The sequence below is a fragment of the Fundulus heteroclitus genome, chromosome 16 (assembly GCF_011125445.2).
Source record: "Fundulus heteroclitus isolate FHET01 chromosome 16, MU-UCD_Fhet_4.1, whole genome shotgun sequence".
Classification (NCBI taxonomy): Eukaryota; Metazoa; Chordata; class Actinopteri; order Cyprinodontiformes; family Fundulidae; genus Fundulus; species Fundulus heteroclitus.
Window position 1 is genome coordinate 25,493,919 of NC_046376.1, and position 14,198 is coordinate 25,508,116.

The window sequence follows — 14,198 nt, forward strand, 5'->3', positions numbered from 1 at the left end:
ACTTGTGTGTCATCAGCATAGGTATGGTAAGAAATGCTGTAACACTAGGTTGTCTGAGGTAGGGAGGAGATTTTAAACATTGAATAGAAGTAGGCCAAGAACAGAGCCTTGTTGAGCCCCATATGTGACCTTTGTTCACTCAGATTTCTCACTGCCAAATGATCAGCTGGAGTCTTGCTTCCATTTTGCCACTTTATAATTCACTTTTAGTTTAAATGTAGGCCAAGCATTCAAACTAAGACAGCCCCAAATCATGCAGATCTTCAGGGGGCTAGTACCGATCTCATCCACCTCAAAAAAACATCACATGTTAACATGAAGTAATTAATTTCTATCTATCCTTTGAGGAGGAGAAGGAAAAAAAATGAAGGAACATTTTAATACATTAACATTTATTAAAATTAATATTCAAAAGATGTAGAGCAAATTTCAGTTTCCTTAAAAGCAAATGTTTGCAGTTCCCAAACAGTCCATGTAGTGTCAGTAGCAGACAAAAAAAACAGGGTTTTAGGAAATGGGATCCATGAAAAACAAATCATCATGTCTGATAGATGATTGAAGATGGCAGAGATGTTGCAACTGAGGTCAAAAACAATAGCATGGAAAAAATAAAATAAAAACGACAAACAGTACTCCGCAACATTACACATTTTTAGGCAAAATTATACAAAAGAAAAATCATTACATTGGAAAAGGTTGTGTTGAATACAAGGACTTAAAAATCTAATTTAACAATATGACATGCTCAACCAATGTGGAGTTAATACTTCAAAAAAAGCTTTTTCAGATGAAAATAAACTGGATTTTTTTAATGGTTCTAATGAGGAATCAGAGAGGACAGACTACTGTACTTTCATTTGAATGTGTCGCCTTTTAAAGTTAAAGACAATTTATGACAAATCCAGGTCAAACTTGGGTAACTATAAGACATCTGGTTGAGTTGTATTATTTCAAATGAAAGAGATAAAAAGGTACATTTTAAAAGTGTAAAGATTTTCTTTAATATAAACAAATCTGTAGGTATAAAAAAGGAATTGACAAGCTTGCCTTATAATATGGTATTCCATTCATCAAGTATCAGCTTGCGTTAGAAGATCTGATAAAATACAATATAATATTAGATAAAGACTTCAGAATTGTTTGGACAAAATCATGAGAAACCCATGTGAAATTTACTCTGGAGACTTTTGGAACTCACTCTATTATTTATTTGTTTATTTGCAACTGTTATCTACCATAGTTGCAAAAAAAAAATGGGTTTAAGGATTATTTTGTACAAAAATAACGAAAAATAGCTTAAAGCTTAATAATGTGGAGTAGTAGTCTCCACAGACCTCCAGTAGTGCTGTTCTGCAGCTTGAAATTCAACCCCAACCCACGTGTAGCAGTTAAAGGGATAGTTCATCTTTGTGTTGGGTGGTGTTTTTGGGTTGAGTGGAGAACCTATGCAGTGTCAGCATACTTCCTGGTCTCCGTTTGGAGAATCTGTAAGTAACTCCAACAGCTTGTTCAGTGTAGAGACAATGGAGGACCAGGTTTCATCCATCTAACAGAATGGTTACCTAAACCTTTTATAGAAGGTCAAACAGGGGCCATTTTATGATTTTTTACATCTCATCAATTTTGTGAAACACAGCTATTACATTTTCATTTACTTGCAGGATTTATTTAGCATCTGCCATGTCTGATCTAAAATTGCAGCAGCACAGACAGTTATATGATTACATAGAGTGACAATGTATGCGTCAGTCACATACTAAATTGATTAGATTAGAATAGAATAGGATAGCTATCGATGAAATAGAAACAACCAGAGTAAACAGCAAATGTAATTACATTAAGGAAGGGTCAGGTGGATTGCTAATCCAACATGCACTTTAGCCACCAGTAACAGAAATTGTGACAATGTCACTTAGAGGGGAGATAAAGGTTTGATGATCCAGAGTTTTATTATAATAACACCTGTAATCTCCCACATGACTAGAATTGGCTTCAAGAAATCTGAAAGTAGAGGAGTTGGTACTTGATAGTTGGGTCTTATAGAATGATGCCGAGGTCTTCTCCAGGGTGAATGATCCGCCTAAATATTGAGTCGAGATAGAACAAGTGATAGCGACAAGCTCGCCAAAGCCAACTACACCTGCAGGATCCATGATGATGCTTGGCTTTGGAAGGATCACTGAAAAACAATGTGAAATGTTATTTATAAAGACACTTTGAATTAACTGTTCAAGCTAAATGAAGAATAATTACCAGTCAGATTCAGATGGGCTTGATCGCTAAAGTCGGTGCCAGAAATTGTACTTTGAAATTTGCACTGGTACACTCCCTCATCCTCAAAGCTGACTCGTTGAATATGTAAAGTAGCTGAGCTACTGCTTGAGTGCACAGTTTGGCTGAAAGGACCTGATGACTTTGTGAAGATGAATGATCCTTCTCCTATGTCCACACTGAACCAACAAGTAATGTTGACATCCTCACCCCACATAACCACACCCGTGGGCTCAATGGTGATGTTGGGCTTTGGGTAGTTCACTGAAAAATGACACAAATTGTATTTATTTTTTTATATATGAACAATCTGCAAATTTAAAAGGAAGAAATTACCAGTTAGCAGGATAGAATCACTCAAGTTGGTGCTCAAGTATTGATTAAAATCCCTTCTCTGATGCTGACACTGATACGATCCCTCATCCACCACGCTGACTTGAGGGATTTGGAATGAAACTGAGCTGCTGCTTGAGTTTATAACATGGGTGATGGAACCAGGGACCTTGTTAAAGATAAATAATCCTCCTACTTGGCCCTCAGAGACCGAGCAAGAGATGCTGACAGTCTGACCGATAACAGCCACGCCAGCAGGATCCAATGTGATGTTGGGCTTTGGAAGAACCACTGAAAAATCACACAGGAAAGAAGCTTGAGCTTAGGCTTAAAGCTCCAAAGCCCTCCATTATAATTCACATTGATGGAAAGAATCGCTAAAGTTTTAGAGCTCTCATATGAACTGGCAAATGTAAGTGAAAATAAGATTACCAGATAGTTGGACTGTGTCACTTAAGCTGGTGTTGAAGTCTTGATCAGAAACTCTCCTTTGAAACTGACACTGGTACAATCCCTCATCTCTCAAGCCAACTTGGGAGATGAGGAAGGTAGCAGAGTTTCCGCTTGAGTTTACAGTCTGGCTGAAAGGACCTGGCGTTCTCCTAAAGATGAATGATCCTCCTGCTTGCCCCTCAGTGATTGAACACGTGAGGATGACATTCTGACCCCACATCACTACACCGGCAGGATCCAAGGTGATGGTGGGTGTTGAAAGGTTCACTGAAAAGCAAGACAAATGTTATGTATTTTTATAAGTTCACTCAAATGGTAAAAGCTAAAGAAAAATAATCACCAGCTAGCCAGACAGGGTCACTAAAGTTGGTCTGGAAATATTCATTCGAAATTGTTCTTTGAAACCGACACTGATACAATCCTTCATTTCCCAAGCGGACTTGTGGGATTTGGAAAGTAGCCGAGTTTGTGCTTGAGATTACATTCAGACTGAAAGGACCCGGGGTCTTTGTGAAGTCGAACGATCCTTTCAATCCATTCGTAATTAAACAAGTGATGCTGGCGGTTTGACCCCAGGAAACCAGACCGGCAGGCTGCACTGTGATGTTGGGCTTCGGTAGAACACCTGAAAACATACCACAGTGCTTGGTCACCTGTCATAATCATTTAAACCCATTGATGAATTCAATAAACCGGCAGAATATGTTAAAAAATACACCTTTTATATACAGCTGGACATAGTCACTGAAGCTGGTACTGAATTCCTCATTAGAAAACCTCACTTTAAACAGACACCGGTACCATCCCTCATCCTCAAAGGTAATTCGAGGGATATAGAAAGTAGCAGAGCCGGTGCTTGAGTTCACCGTCTGATTGAAGGTTCCTGGATACTTGCTGAAGAGAAATGATCCTCCTCCTTGTTGATCAGTGACTGAACAAATGATGCTAACATTCTGGTCAGCGCTGATCACACCAGTGGGATCAATATTGATGCTGGGTCTTGGAAAGTTCACTGAAAAATAAGGCAGATGTTTTTTTTGTTTTGTTTTTTCTTTTCATTTTTTTTTGCCACATTTATTTACAATTTTAAAGTAAACAGATGAAAACATACCCGTTAGCTGAAACAGGTCACTAAATGGGGTGCTAAAGTTTTCATTGGGAAGCATGATTTGAAACTGACACTTGTACCCTCCCTGATCATTAAAAGTGGCATAAGGGATATTGATAGTCGCAGAGCTGCTGCTTGAGTTCACAGCCTGGTTGAATGTGCCTGTGCTCTTCTTGAAGATAAACATCCCCTCTACATTTCCGCCAGGCAGAGAACAAGTTATGTTGACATTCTGACCCAAGATGATTTGACCTTGAGGATTCAGGCTGATGCTGGGCTTTATGGGACCTGTCAAAAATATTAATACATAGTGAGGCGGTCATACAGTGTCACCTTGGCATGGTAAATTAATATCATGACAGATTGTCTAACTTCCGATTTGCCATCAGTTATGTACAATGAAAATAAATGTTCTGCTGCATTTATTACAGCAAACTGTTAGACTCTCTTTTCAGCAAAAAGTCTACCTTTTGGTGTTTGCTGGCTCAATGATCGCTTTATTACACAACAGATTCAAACATTGTATTGCTTTTGGATGTGACAGACCACATAATGTTACATTAAATAGTTTACAAATTCCTAAATATACGGTGTATGTGTTTACATATCAATCCAAGAATCATGGAACAATACAGTCAAATAGGCAATGGGTTTTTGGGTTGCAAAACATTTGAATTCCTAAATCATTGACTGAGTGAATGTCATAGAAAGGAATTATGAACTTCTGGCCTTTAAATCGTAAAGCTTTTTGCAGTTCACATTGGGGGATCTAATATAGACACAGCTAGGAAATGTTTAAGTTTTTAATGTAAGTCTTAGTAGGAATGGGTTCTTACCAGAACAGATGACACCAGCATCCTGACTATGATTACAGTGCTGAGCTCCAAATCCACTGTGCGAACACTCAGACAGATGCCTTTCACTCCCTGTGCAGGTCACTTCATTGATTTGTCCAAATCCCTCTCCAAAGTGATGGATACTCAGTGCTGTACCACAGTAAAGCTGTCTACAGACCACTCTAGCGTTGTTTATGTCCCAGCTGTTATTGCAGACTGTTCCCCAAGATCCATTGTTGTAGATTTCAACTCGTCCAGAACATCTATTTGGCCCAATTAATCTGATCAGGCCAGCTATGAACAGTACAAGGCATAATTAAAAGGCTAACATTGATTATGTAAAACAGCACATTATACAAAGGTATCTGACTAAAACTTTTAAATAACGTCCTTGGGAAACATGTCTAGTGTCCAGAGCATAGAGGCGCTACCAGGAGACAGCCCAGTACACCAGGAGACATGGAGGAGGCCGTATGAGGGCAACAACCCTGCAGCAGGACCGCCACCTCTGCCTTTGTGGAAGGAAGAACAGGAGGAGCACTGCTAGAGCCCTGCAATATGACCTCCAGGAGGCCACAAATGTACATGTGTCTGCTCAAACGATCAGAAACAGAGTCCATGAGGATGGTATGAGGCCCCGACGTCCACAGGTGGGGGTTATGCCTACAGCCCAATACCTTGCAGGACGTTTGCCATTTGCCAGAGAACACCAAGATTGGCAAATTCGCCACTGGCGCTCTGTGCTCTTCACAGATGAAAGCAGTTTTTCACTGAGCACAAGTGTCAGACGTGGCAGAGTCTGGAGACGCAGTGGAGAACATTCTGCTGCTGCAACATCCTCCAGCATGACCGGTTTGGCAGTGGGTCAGTAATGGTGTGGGGTGGCGTTTCTTTTGGGGGCAGCACAGCCCTCCATGTGATCACCAGAGGTAGTCTGACTGCCATTAGGTACAGAGGTGAGATCCTCAGACCCATTGTGAGACCATATGCTGGTGCGGTTGGCCCTTGGTTCCTCCTAATGGAAGACAATGCTAGACCTCATGTCGCGTGAGTGTGTCAGCAGTTCCTGCAAGACGAAGGCATTGATGCTATGGACCAGCCTGCCCGTTCCCCAGACCTCAATCCAGCTGAGCACATCTGGGACGTCATGTCTTACTCCATCAACCACCAACACCATGTTACACCACAGACTGTCCAGGAGTTGCTAGATGCGTTAATCCAGGTCTGGGTGGAGATCCCTCAGACCATCCACCACCTCATCAGGAGCATGCCCACAGGTGTTGTAGGGAGGTCATAAAGGCACGTAGAGGCCACACGCGCTGCTGAGCCTCATTTTGACTTGTTTTAAGGACATTACATCAAAGTTGGATCCCACTGTAGTGTGTTTTTCCACTTTAATTTTGACCGTGGCTACAAATCCAGACCTCCATGGATTAATACATTTGATTTCCATTGATCATTTTTGTGTGAGTTTGTGGTCAGAACATTCAACTATGTAAAGAACAACAAATTTTATAAAAATATTTCATTCATTTAAATCTAGGATGTGTTATTTTAGTGTTCCCTTTATTTTTTAAGTAGTGTATTTATCCCCATCTAGTCTGCGAGAGGGGTGTGAAAATCATGATATCATGCAAATATCTGGGCTTGCAAGTGGGAGTTTTCCACAAACACAGAGGCTTTCTTCCTGTTCAAATGTTTTATTGTGATAAGGAAATGTTGCCTTTGTGCCAGAACAGGAAACTTTGAAAAAAATAGAGCAAAAAGAGAGATGCAAGGGCGTGTGGAGGAGAGGTGCAATAGCGTTTATGTGTGTGTATATATATATATATATATATATATATATATATATATATATATATATATATATATATATATATATGCTTACATGTTGATTTTGAATTAAAATTACAAAACAGCAATAACCATTTTCTCACCTGAACAGATCACGCCAGCATCCTGATTGTGAGTGCAGTTTTGTACTAAATATCCTCTGTGTGAACAATCAGTCAGATGTGTTTCACTCCCCGTACAGGCCACATCATCAAGCAAGATTTTATCTGGCCCTTTTCCAAAGTAGGCTGAATGAGTGGCAGCCAGTGCTGTACCACAGCCCAGGTGTCTGCAGACCACCTGAGCATCATTCAAGTCCCAGCCATCATCACATACAGTTTGCCATCCATTATAGTAGATTTCAACACGTCCAGCACACCGAGATGGCCCAACTAATCGGACTGGATAACCTGTTAGGTAGATGAGATGGTGGGCAAAGTATAAAAAAGTTTACAGTGGAGCAGACAGTCAGCTAAAAGTGATAATGTTAGATTCAGATAGTAATCATTAACCATTAGGTGTACATGCATTCTCGAGAACAAACAGAAGATATACAGAAGAAACAAGATGGTTACAGTGTCTAAATGACATCATTTCACACAATGTTCCCTAAGTTTGGCATGTCAAGGTTACAAAAAATATTTATATATATTAAATTCTAGAAGAAACTTTCTTTAAATTCATACATTTATACATTTTTATTGTTCTTGTTAGAATTGCCTTTTTAACTGACTGACTTGGGTCAAATGTTTCGGGTACTGCTAACAAGTTTAGTTTGCTAGAATTTTGGCCAATTGTTTCTCACAGATCCTTTCTGCTCTGCACATAAATATTCTATGGGACTGAGATCAGGGTGTTGTGATGGACTCTACAAAACTCTGGCCTTTCTGTCATTGTCCATCTTGAAAACACATTTTCACGTTTTAACTTCCTGGTTTATTTGTTGAGAAGTCACATTAATGTTTCCTCATGGTTTCATCTATTTTGCAAAGTGTGCCAGTGCCTCCTGCAGCTAAACATTCACATAACATACTTTATAACTGGGATGGTGTTCTCCCCCTTGCATGTTCCCCCTTTTTTTTCTCCAAACACAATAAGGGTCATTATAGCCATACATATTTTCAATTAGGTTTCATCAGACCACAGGGAATAACGTCAGAAATTAAGATCTTGATGACAGTGGCACTCTAAGAAAACTGAACCCAAGGAGGAACCAGACCAGTGGAGGTCAGCAGTCTGCTTCCTGATATGTTGCCTGATTTATTTTGATTATCCATTGTGTCGCATTATAAATTATTAACTCTACAAATGCATGACATCATCATATGGGTTTTCGAATAGTTTGAAGACATAATTATCTCAATGTACAATCCTCTTATGAATTTAAAGAAAGTAAGACCAAAATTCACGAAAAAATAAATTATTTCTTGCTACTGAAGAATTTGGTGATAATTTTGTTAATTATTATCTATTACCTGAAACTGTCCCTCATATCTCTGACTTAACAATCCACTTTTTGATGCCTTGCATTCAAATCCAAACCACCTTTTCTCGTGTCTTCCCATCTATCAGCCACCGGACCAAACACAGCCCTCATCTCCGAGATCAATGAACTTCTCCCCACACTGTTCCACATCTGCTTATACATCATACGAGTTGAACATTCATGTAGACTCCCCCTCCTGTCACCTCGCTGCTGAATTTAACCTCACACAGCATGTTGATGTTCCCACAAACAACAGAGGGCACACACTGGACATGGTCATTACTAATTTAGCCCCCATCACAAATCTGTCTGTGTATGAAATAGGAGCATCAGACCAAAAAAAACATTTTACTGGAGTTAAAACTGTCTCCCCAGATCAAACCAAAATGCCCAAATTCATTTTAGAAACCTGTAAAGCGTCAACCCAGACACCATGACATTGGACTTCCATCACATCCCCTCTGCAAAATTTACTTCAGCAGATGAATCAGTTGACTTTTATAATCACACCCTAAGTAGTATCCTGTATCTCCATGCCCCTGTTGAAACACAAACAGTCACATGCACAGCCTCCTGGTTCATCCCAAAGCTACGGACCACGAAAGCGGTTGGGCATGTACTTGAGCGGCACACAGCAAAATCTGGACTCACTGTTCACAAAGAGGCCTATCAAAAACACCAAAAAAAACTATTCAAATGGATGGCTGGATGGACGGATGGGAGGGGCAACATCAAAGACACAGGACCTGTGGCATCCCTCAAGGGTCAGTTCTTGGCCCCACCCTGTTCATCCTTAGACTGTACCCCTTGGCCACATCATTAACCAGCATGCAATATCATTCCATCGCTATGCTGACAACACACAACTGTATATCTCCTCAGGGCTCAACTATTGTAACACATTCCTCATCGTGACTCCTAGCAACAGCCTACAAAACTGCAATGCATCCAGAAGAGTGCTGCTAGGGTCCTGATGAGGGTGCGTAAATATGACCATGTCACACCCACCCTTCACTGACTCCACTGGCTTTCTGTTTTATCCAAGATCGACTACAAAATCGCTCTACCAATTCATCAGTGCACTCTTGGGAATGCCCCACCCTACCTCAAAGACCTCCTCCCACCACCAACCTCCTCACATAACCTCCACACAGGAAATAAAGTCGCCTTACAACCCCCCCAGGACTAAGCTCTATACTATGGATAATCGGGCCTTCTGCTTAGCCGCTCCTCACCTCTGGAATTCCCTCCCAGACCAACTGACGGCTCCTCAAACACCAGATTCTTTTAAGAAAGGCCTAAAATCCTATATTTTAAGAAAAGCCTTTTCCTAAATGCATTGTTATGCTTTGGCTTTGCTTTGTACTCCGTGGCACTTTATGAAAAGTGCTTTACAAATAAAATGTATTATTATTATTATTATTATTATTATTATTATTATTATTATTATTATTATTATTATTATTTGTTGTTATGTGTCTTTTTGTACAATATACCATTGCTTACAATGAACATACATAATAACCATGATGATATTAATCATACATAGAACATGAAAAGTAAAAAAACAAAAAAACATTGCTATACCTGAACAAGCAACATAAGCTTGATATCCATATCCAGAGCGGTATGTCCAAGGATTGCTGTGCTGACATTCGTTAAGAGAAATTTCACTTCCTGAACAGCTCACACCATCCAGCAGCACGTTGTAGCCATGGTAATAATAACTGGTCGATGATGCTGGACCACAGCCCATCTGTCTGCAGGCCACATTTGCACCATTCATATCAAAGCCATTATAGCTGACAGGTCTCAATCCAAAATCATGGTAAATTTGAACATTTCCACTGCATGACAGATATGGGTCGATTTGATGAACTTCCGTTACATAAGAGAAAGACAAGAAAAAAGCATTTGCTGTTTTGCAACTTAACAACGGTGTGTATTAACAACAAGCTGGAACTAGCTATATCAGCTCCCTTATTGTGACTGCATCAGTATAACCAGGGAGAACACTGCATTCACTGCTATTGGTACAGCTAAACTCAAATCATTAATTTTCACACGACTGGACCAGCTTTAACCAAAATCCTTGTCAGTCCTTAATTTCTGTGAAAGAAAGCAATGTAATACCTGAAACAATAGATTTCCAAATACACTTACATGTACAAGTGACACCCACATCCTCACTATGCTCACAGTTGTTTGACCCAAATCCACTGTGTGAACACTGAGAAAGAGAAGCTTCATTTCCTGAACAGCCCACATTATCCAGCCAGATTTCTCCAGTGCCTTCACCAAAGTAGGCGGATGCATGAACAGTTGATGGTCGACCACAACCTAACTGTCTGCAGACCACCTCAGCATCATTGTTGTCAAAGTAATCATCACAGACTGTTCCCCAGACACCGTTGTGATATATTTCCACTCTTCCAGAGCAGTATTCATTTGAGCCCGCCAATCTGATGTGTTCTGTAGGAAATACAACATTAATTCCAAACACAAGTATTACACAAATCAGAGCTGCAAACATTGGAGAAGTGGTCCAACCTGCAGCAGCTGAAGATAAGCACAGGAAAAAAGAAGCTGTATTGGAAAAAACGTAAAATGTTTGGTTAGATGGACAAAAAACAGTGAGGCATCAACCTTTATCACTTTTGAAAAGATGAAAAAAAAAATAGACTGTAAAAAAAAAAGTCACTGCTAAATACAGGACATAGAGTATGTTTTGGTGTATCTGATTTGAAAGGGTATTAATATGACTGCATTATGCAAGACATATGACTGTTCTTGAACCAATTCCACCAAAAATAAAATCAGTTATCAGTTAAGTGACATGTTGAAATTTTCTGTGCTACAAATTCATGGTCTAAAAAGTCAACCACATAAAGTGAACTACCCAAAACCATCTTCTATTTTCTGGCTACACTTCAGTTATGCCGGTTATGTGAAATATTCCCTCCTTTTTTTTGATGAATATTCTCTTACTTGCTTTTGAAAATGTCAGAATTGATTTACTGTGTAGACAGTGAAATATTTGAATTAGAAACAGAACTATTTTTGCTCACCTGAAATCAGTCCAAATACCTGGTAGAACATCTTTGCTGCCTGAGGAGTTGTTCGCGTATCGACAAATTTATGCAAACACAGCAAGGCAGGAAAAATGCACAGGACCATTTGCAGCTGCCCACTCAGTAAACGTGCACAGGAGAGGGTGGGGGGATGAGAGGGGGGTCTTGTTCTGGACTGTTTCCTGGTCAGTATTTAAATGAACAAAATTGTGCTTATCAAGGAAAATCTGAAGCACATACATGAACATGTAAATATGACTTGATAATGGTGTGTTTGTGTTGGTTTTCTGCATATTCAAATATTACTTTTTTTCCATGAATATACATCTATTTACAACAAAGAACAGCTATGACTAGTTGGGTTGAGATATCCAGATTGGATATCACGGTCGCGTCACGGTAAAACTACCGTGTTACTCCGTCCACCATCATTTTTTTTTTTTTTTTACAAACACAAGTACAAATTTCTTCACGGGCAATACAAAACCACAGCGCCCTCTACAGCCAAAAATGCATATAACAGCACTTTCTTCACAGAATGTCTCCAAGGGATTTTATACAATAGATGAACACAAGGTAGAGCTGAAAATTAAAGTGAAAATTAATTGATGTGCGGTTTTTTAATTTATTTTAAAAAAATAATTCTTTAAAGGAACTACCTTTGTCAGGGCTCAGCAGGCAGAGCCGTGCAGCATTGCCGGCTCTGCGCTCTCCTCTGCTCACAGGTGACAGCAGCTGACCGGTGGGTGGGACTGACACACCTGCAGCGAGTTCAGCAGCGCCTCAGCGCACTATAAGATCAGCGCACGAACAGCGGGAGGATGCCAGAGTGTTACCTTGTGGCGGTATGCCTAAAGGCCATCAACCACCTCCTGAGCTTCAGACCAGTGAGTTTTTCGATCCCCGTTTTGGATCTAATCATTGTCTCGTGTGTTTTCTCCAGTGCTCTCGTGTTTTTGGAAATCTTCTCTCGTGTGACTCTGAGCTGTGAAGACCAGGCTCTCGAATCCACAACCCGCTCAGATTCTGCTCTGGCGACCGTCCCCTCAAACTCTCTTGGTGGTACCAAGTTGGGCGCGAGTTCTCCCTTCCCGGATTCACCCTGGTCACCCCCGGACTCTCCTGGTTCCTCCCGCTGTTCCTTCCGGATCCCTGAACCTGCCGGCGCTGCTCGGACCCTGCCCAACCTCTGTTCACCGGTCACTCTGTCATCTGCTCCTCAACTCAACCATCACCTGAGCCCATCTCACTCCCCCCGGTCTAGTTCCTAGAGCTCCGTGGTAAGCGTACGTGTTTAGTTGTACTTCCCTTCCTTGTTATATTCTGTTAACCGTTTTCCCCTTTACCTCACAGATCCCGTGCTACCTGCCCGAGTCGGTCCCTGCGTTTACCCGATTCTGAGACCCTACCCGAATCCAGTCGCTAAGATCAATAAAAACTGTTAAAACTGCTTCCTGTTTACCGGTGTTCTCTGCATGTGGGTCAGACACCTTAAACCAAACATGACAGAAGAACACTCTGGCCAAAGAGACCCAGACATTCGGCAGGCCGCTTACCGTCCAACAGGACCAAATTAGAGGCCTTGAAGCGGCAGTTATGTCCATGCGAGGCGAGCTGCAGGGCTTCGCTGCTCAGCTCAACCAGCTTACAGGCTCACTCAGTGTCAAGCCCCAGCCTTCCGCTCCGGCTCCACCAGACCCCGCCCCCATGCCTGCGTCAGCCGTCGCTTCTCCACCTATCCCCGAGATCAATTCCCCCTGTCCGGAGAAGTTCTCTGGGGATAGTGGAGATGCGGGGGTTTCCTTTTTCAGTGCTCTCTCGTATTTAATCATTCTCCGAAACTATTTCCCCACGATGCTTCTAAGTCGCCTACGTGCTGCGTTTATTAACAGGCAGAGCTTTAAGATGGGCTGAGTCCCATTTCTCTGCCTACCAAGGTTTTGATTGTTCTTTTCCCGAGTTTATAAATGAGTTTAAGATGTTTTTTTTCTGCCGAGTCCGACGAAGTCAAGGATTCACGTCGTTTGTTAGGAATCAGACAACGAGGGCGACGCTTGTCTGATTTCGCGGTTGAGTTCCGCACATTGGCCGCAGCAGCCGGCTGGGAGCAACGCGCTCTAAAGACGGTTTTCTTCCAGGCTGTAGACGAACCCCTTAAGGACGAACTGGCCCGCCTGGAAGAACCGGCGACGCTAAATGAACTAATCTCCCTTGCTATCCGTTTAGATAACCGTATTAGAAGCCGTAGTCGGGGTAGGATGGAACGGCCGCTTCCAGTTAGAGCGCCGCTACCAGCACGCAACCCCAGTCGCCCTACACTCGCTCCTCCTTCACACCCTGAGCCCATGCAGTTGGGTCGGGTACGACTCTCTCTGACGGAGAGACAAAAGCGTATGGACGCTAAACTGTGTATTTATTGCGCTTCGCCGGATCACTTCATCGCCTCCTGCCCGGAGCGGCCAAAAGATTTGGCCCGTCCGGTGTAGCGGAGAAACCGGCGGGCCAATTGGAGTGCGCTCCAACTCCTCCGCGACTTTGTCTCCCCGCGAATATTATTACCCCCCGGGACACTTTTAAGTTGTCCGCATTATTAGATTCGGGATGCGACTTCAATTTAATTGACCAAGCTATTGTAAGTCACGCCCGCCGCGAGACTGTTCCTTTAAGGTCACCTTTTCGTGTGTCTGCTTTAAATGGCGGAGATCTCCCGTATATCACTCATCAAACCAAGCCGCTCGAACTAGTGGTTTCGGGTAATCACCGAGAACAGATTTCCTTTTTTGTTTTTCCGGTGAAAAACACCCCGT

General features: G+C 41.7%; 1 protein-coding gene across 1 annotated transcript; it reads right to left on the reverse strand.

Moving 5' to 3' along the window:
* Positions 1–373: 373 nt before the first annotated feature.
* LOC105923703 (platelet endothelial cell adhesion molecule) lies at positions 374–10,838 on the reverse strand. Its single transcript, XM_036148255.1, has 11 exons — positions 10,484–10,838; positions 9,908–10,198; positions 6,939–7,244; positions 5,002–5,295; positions 4,169–4,453; positions 3,776–4,069; positions 3,398–3,682; positions 3,037–3,324; positions 2,608–2,895; positions 2,254–2,535; positions 374–2,179 (listed from the first exon to the last, which is right to left on the reverse strand). The coding sequence occupies exons 2-11, from the start codon at positions 10,104–10,106 to the stop codon at positions 1,878–1,880; spliced, it is 2,823 nt and encodes a 940-aa protein (XP_036004148.1). The 5' UTR covers positions 10,107–10,198; positions 10,484–10,838; the 3' UTR covers positions 374–1,877.
* Between the last annotated feature and the right edge of the window lie 3,360 nt (positions 10,839–14,198).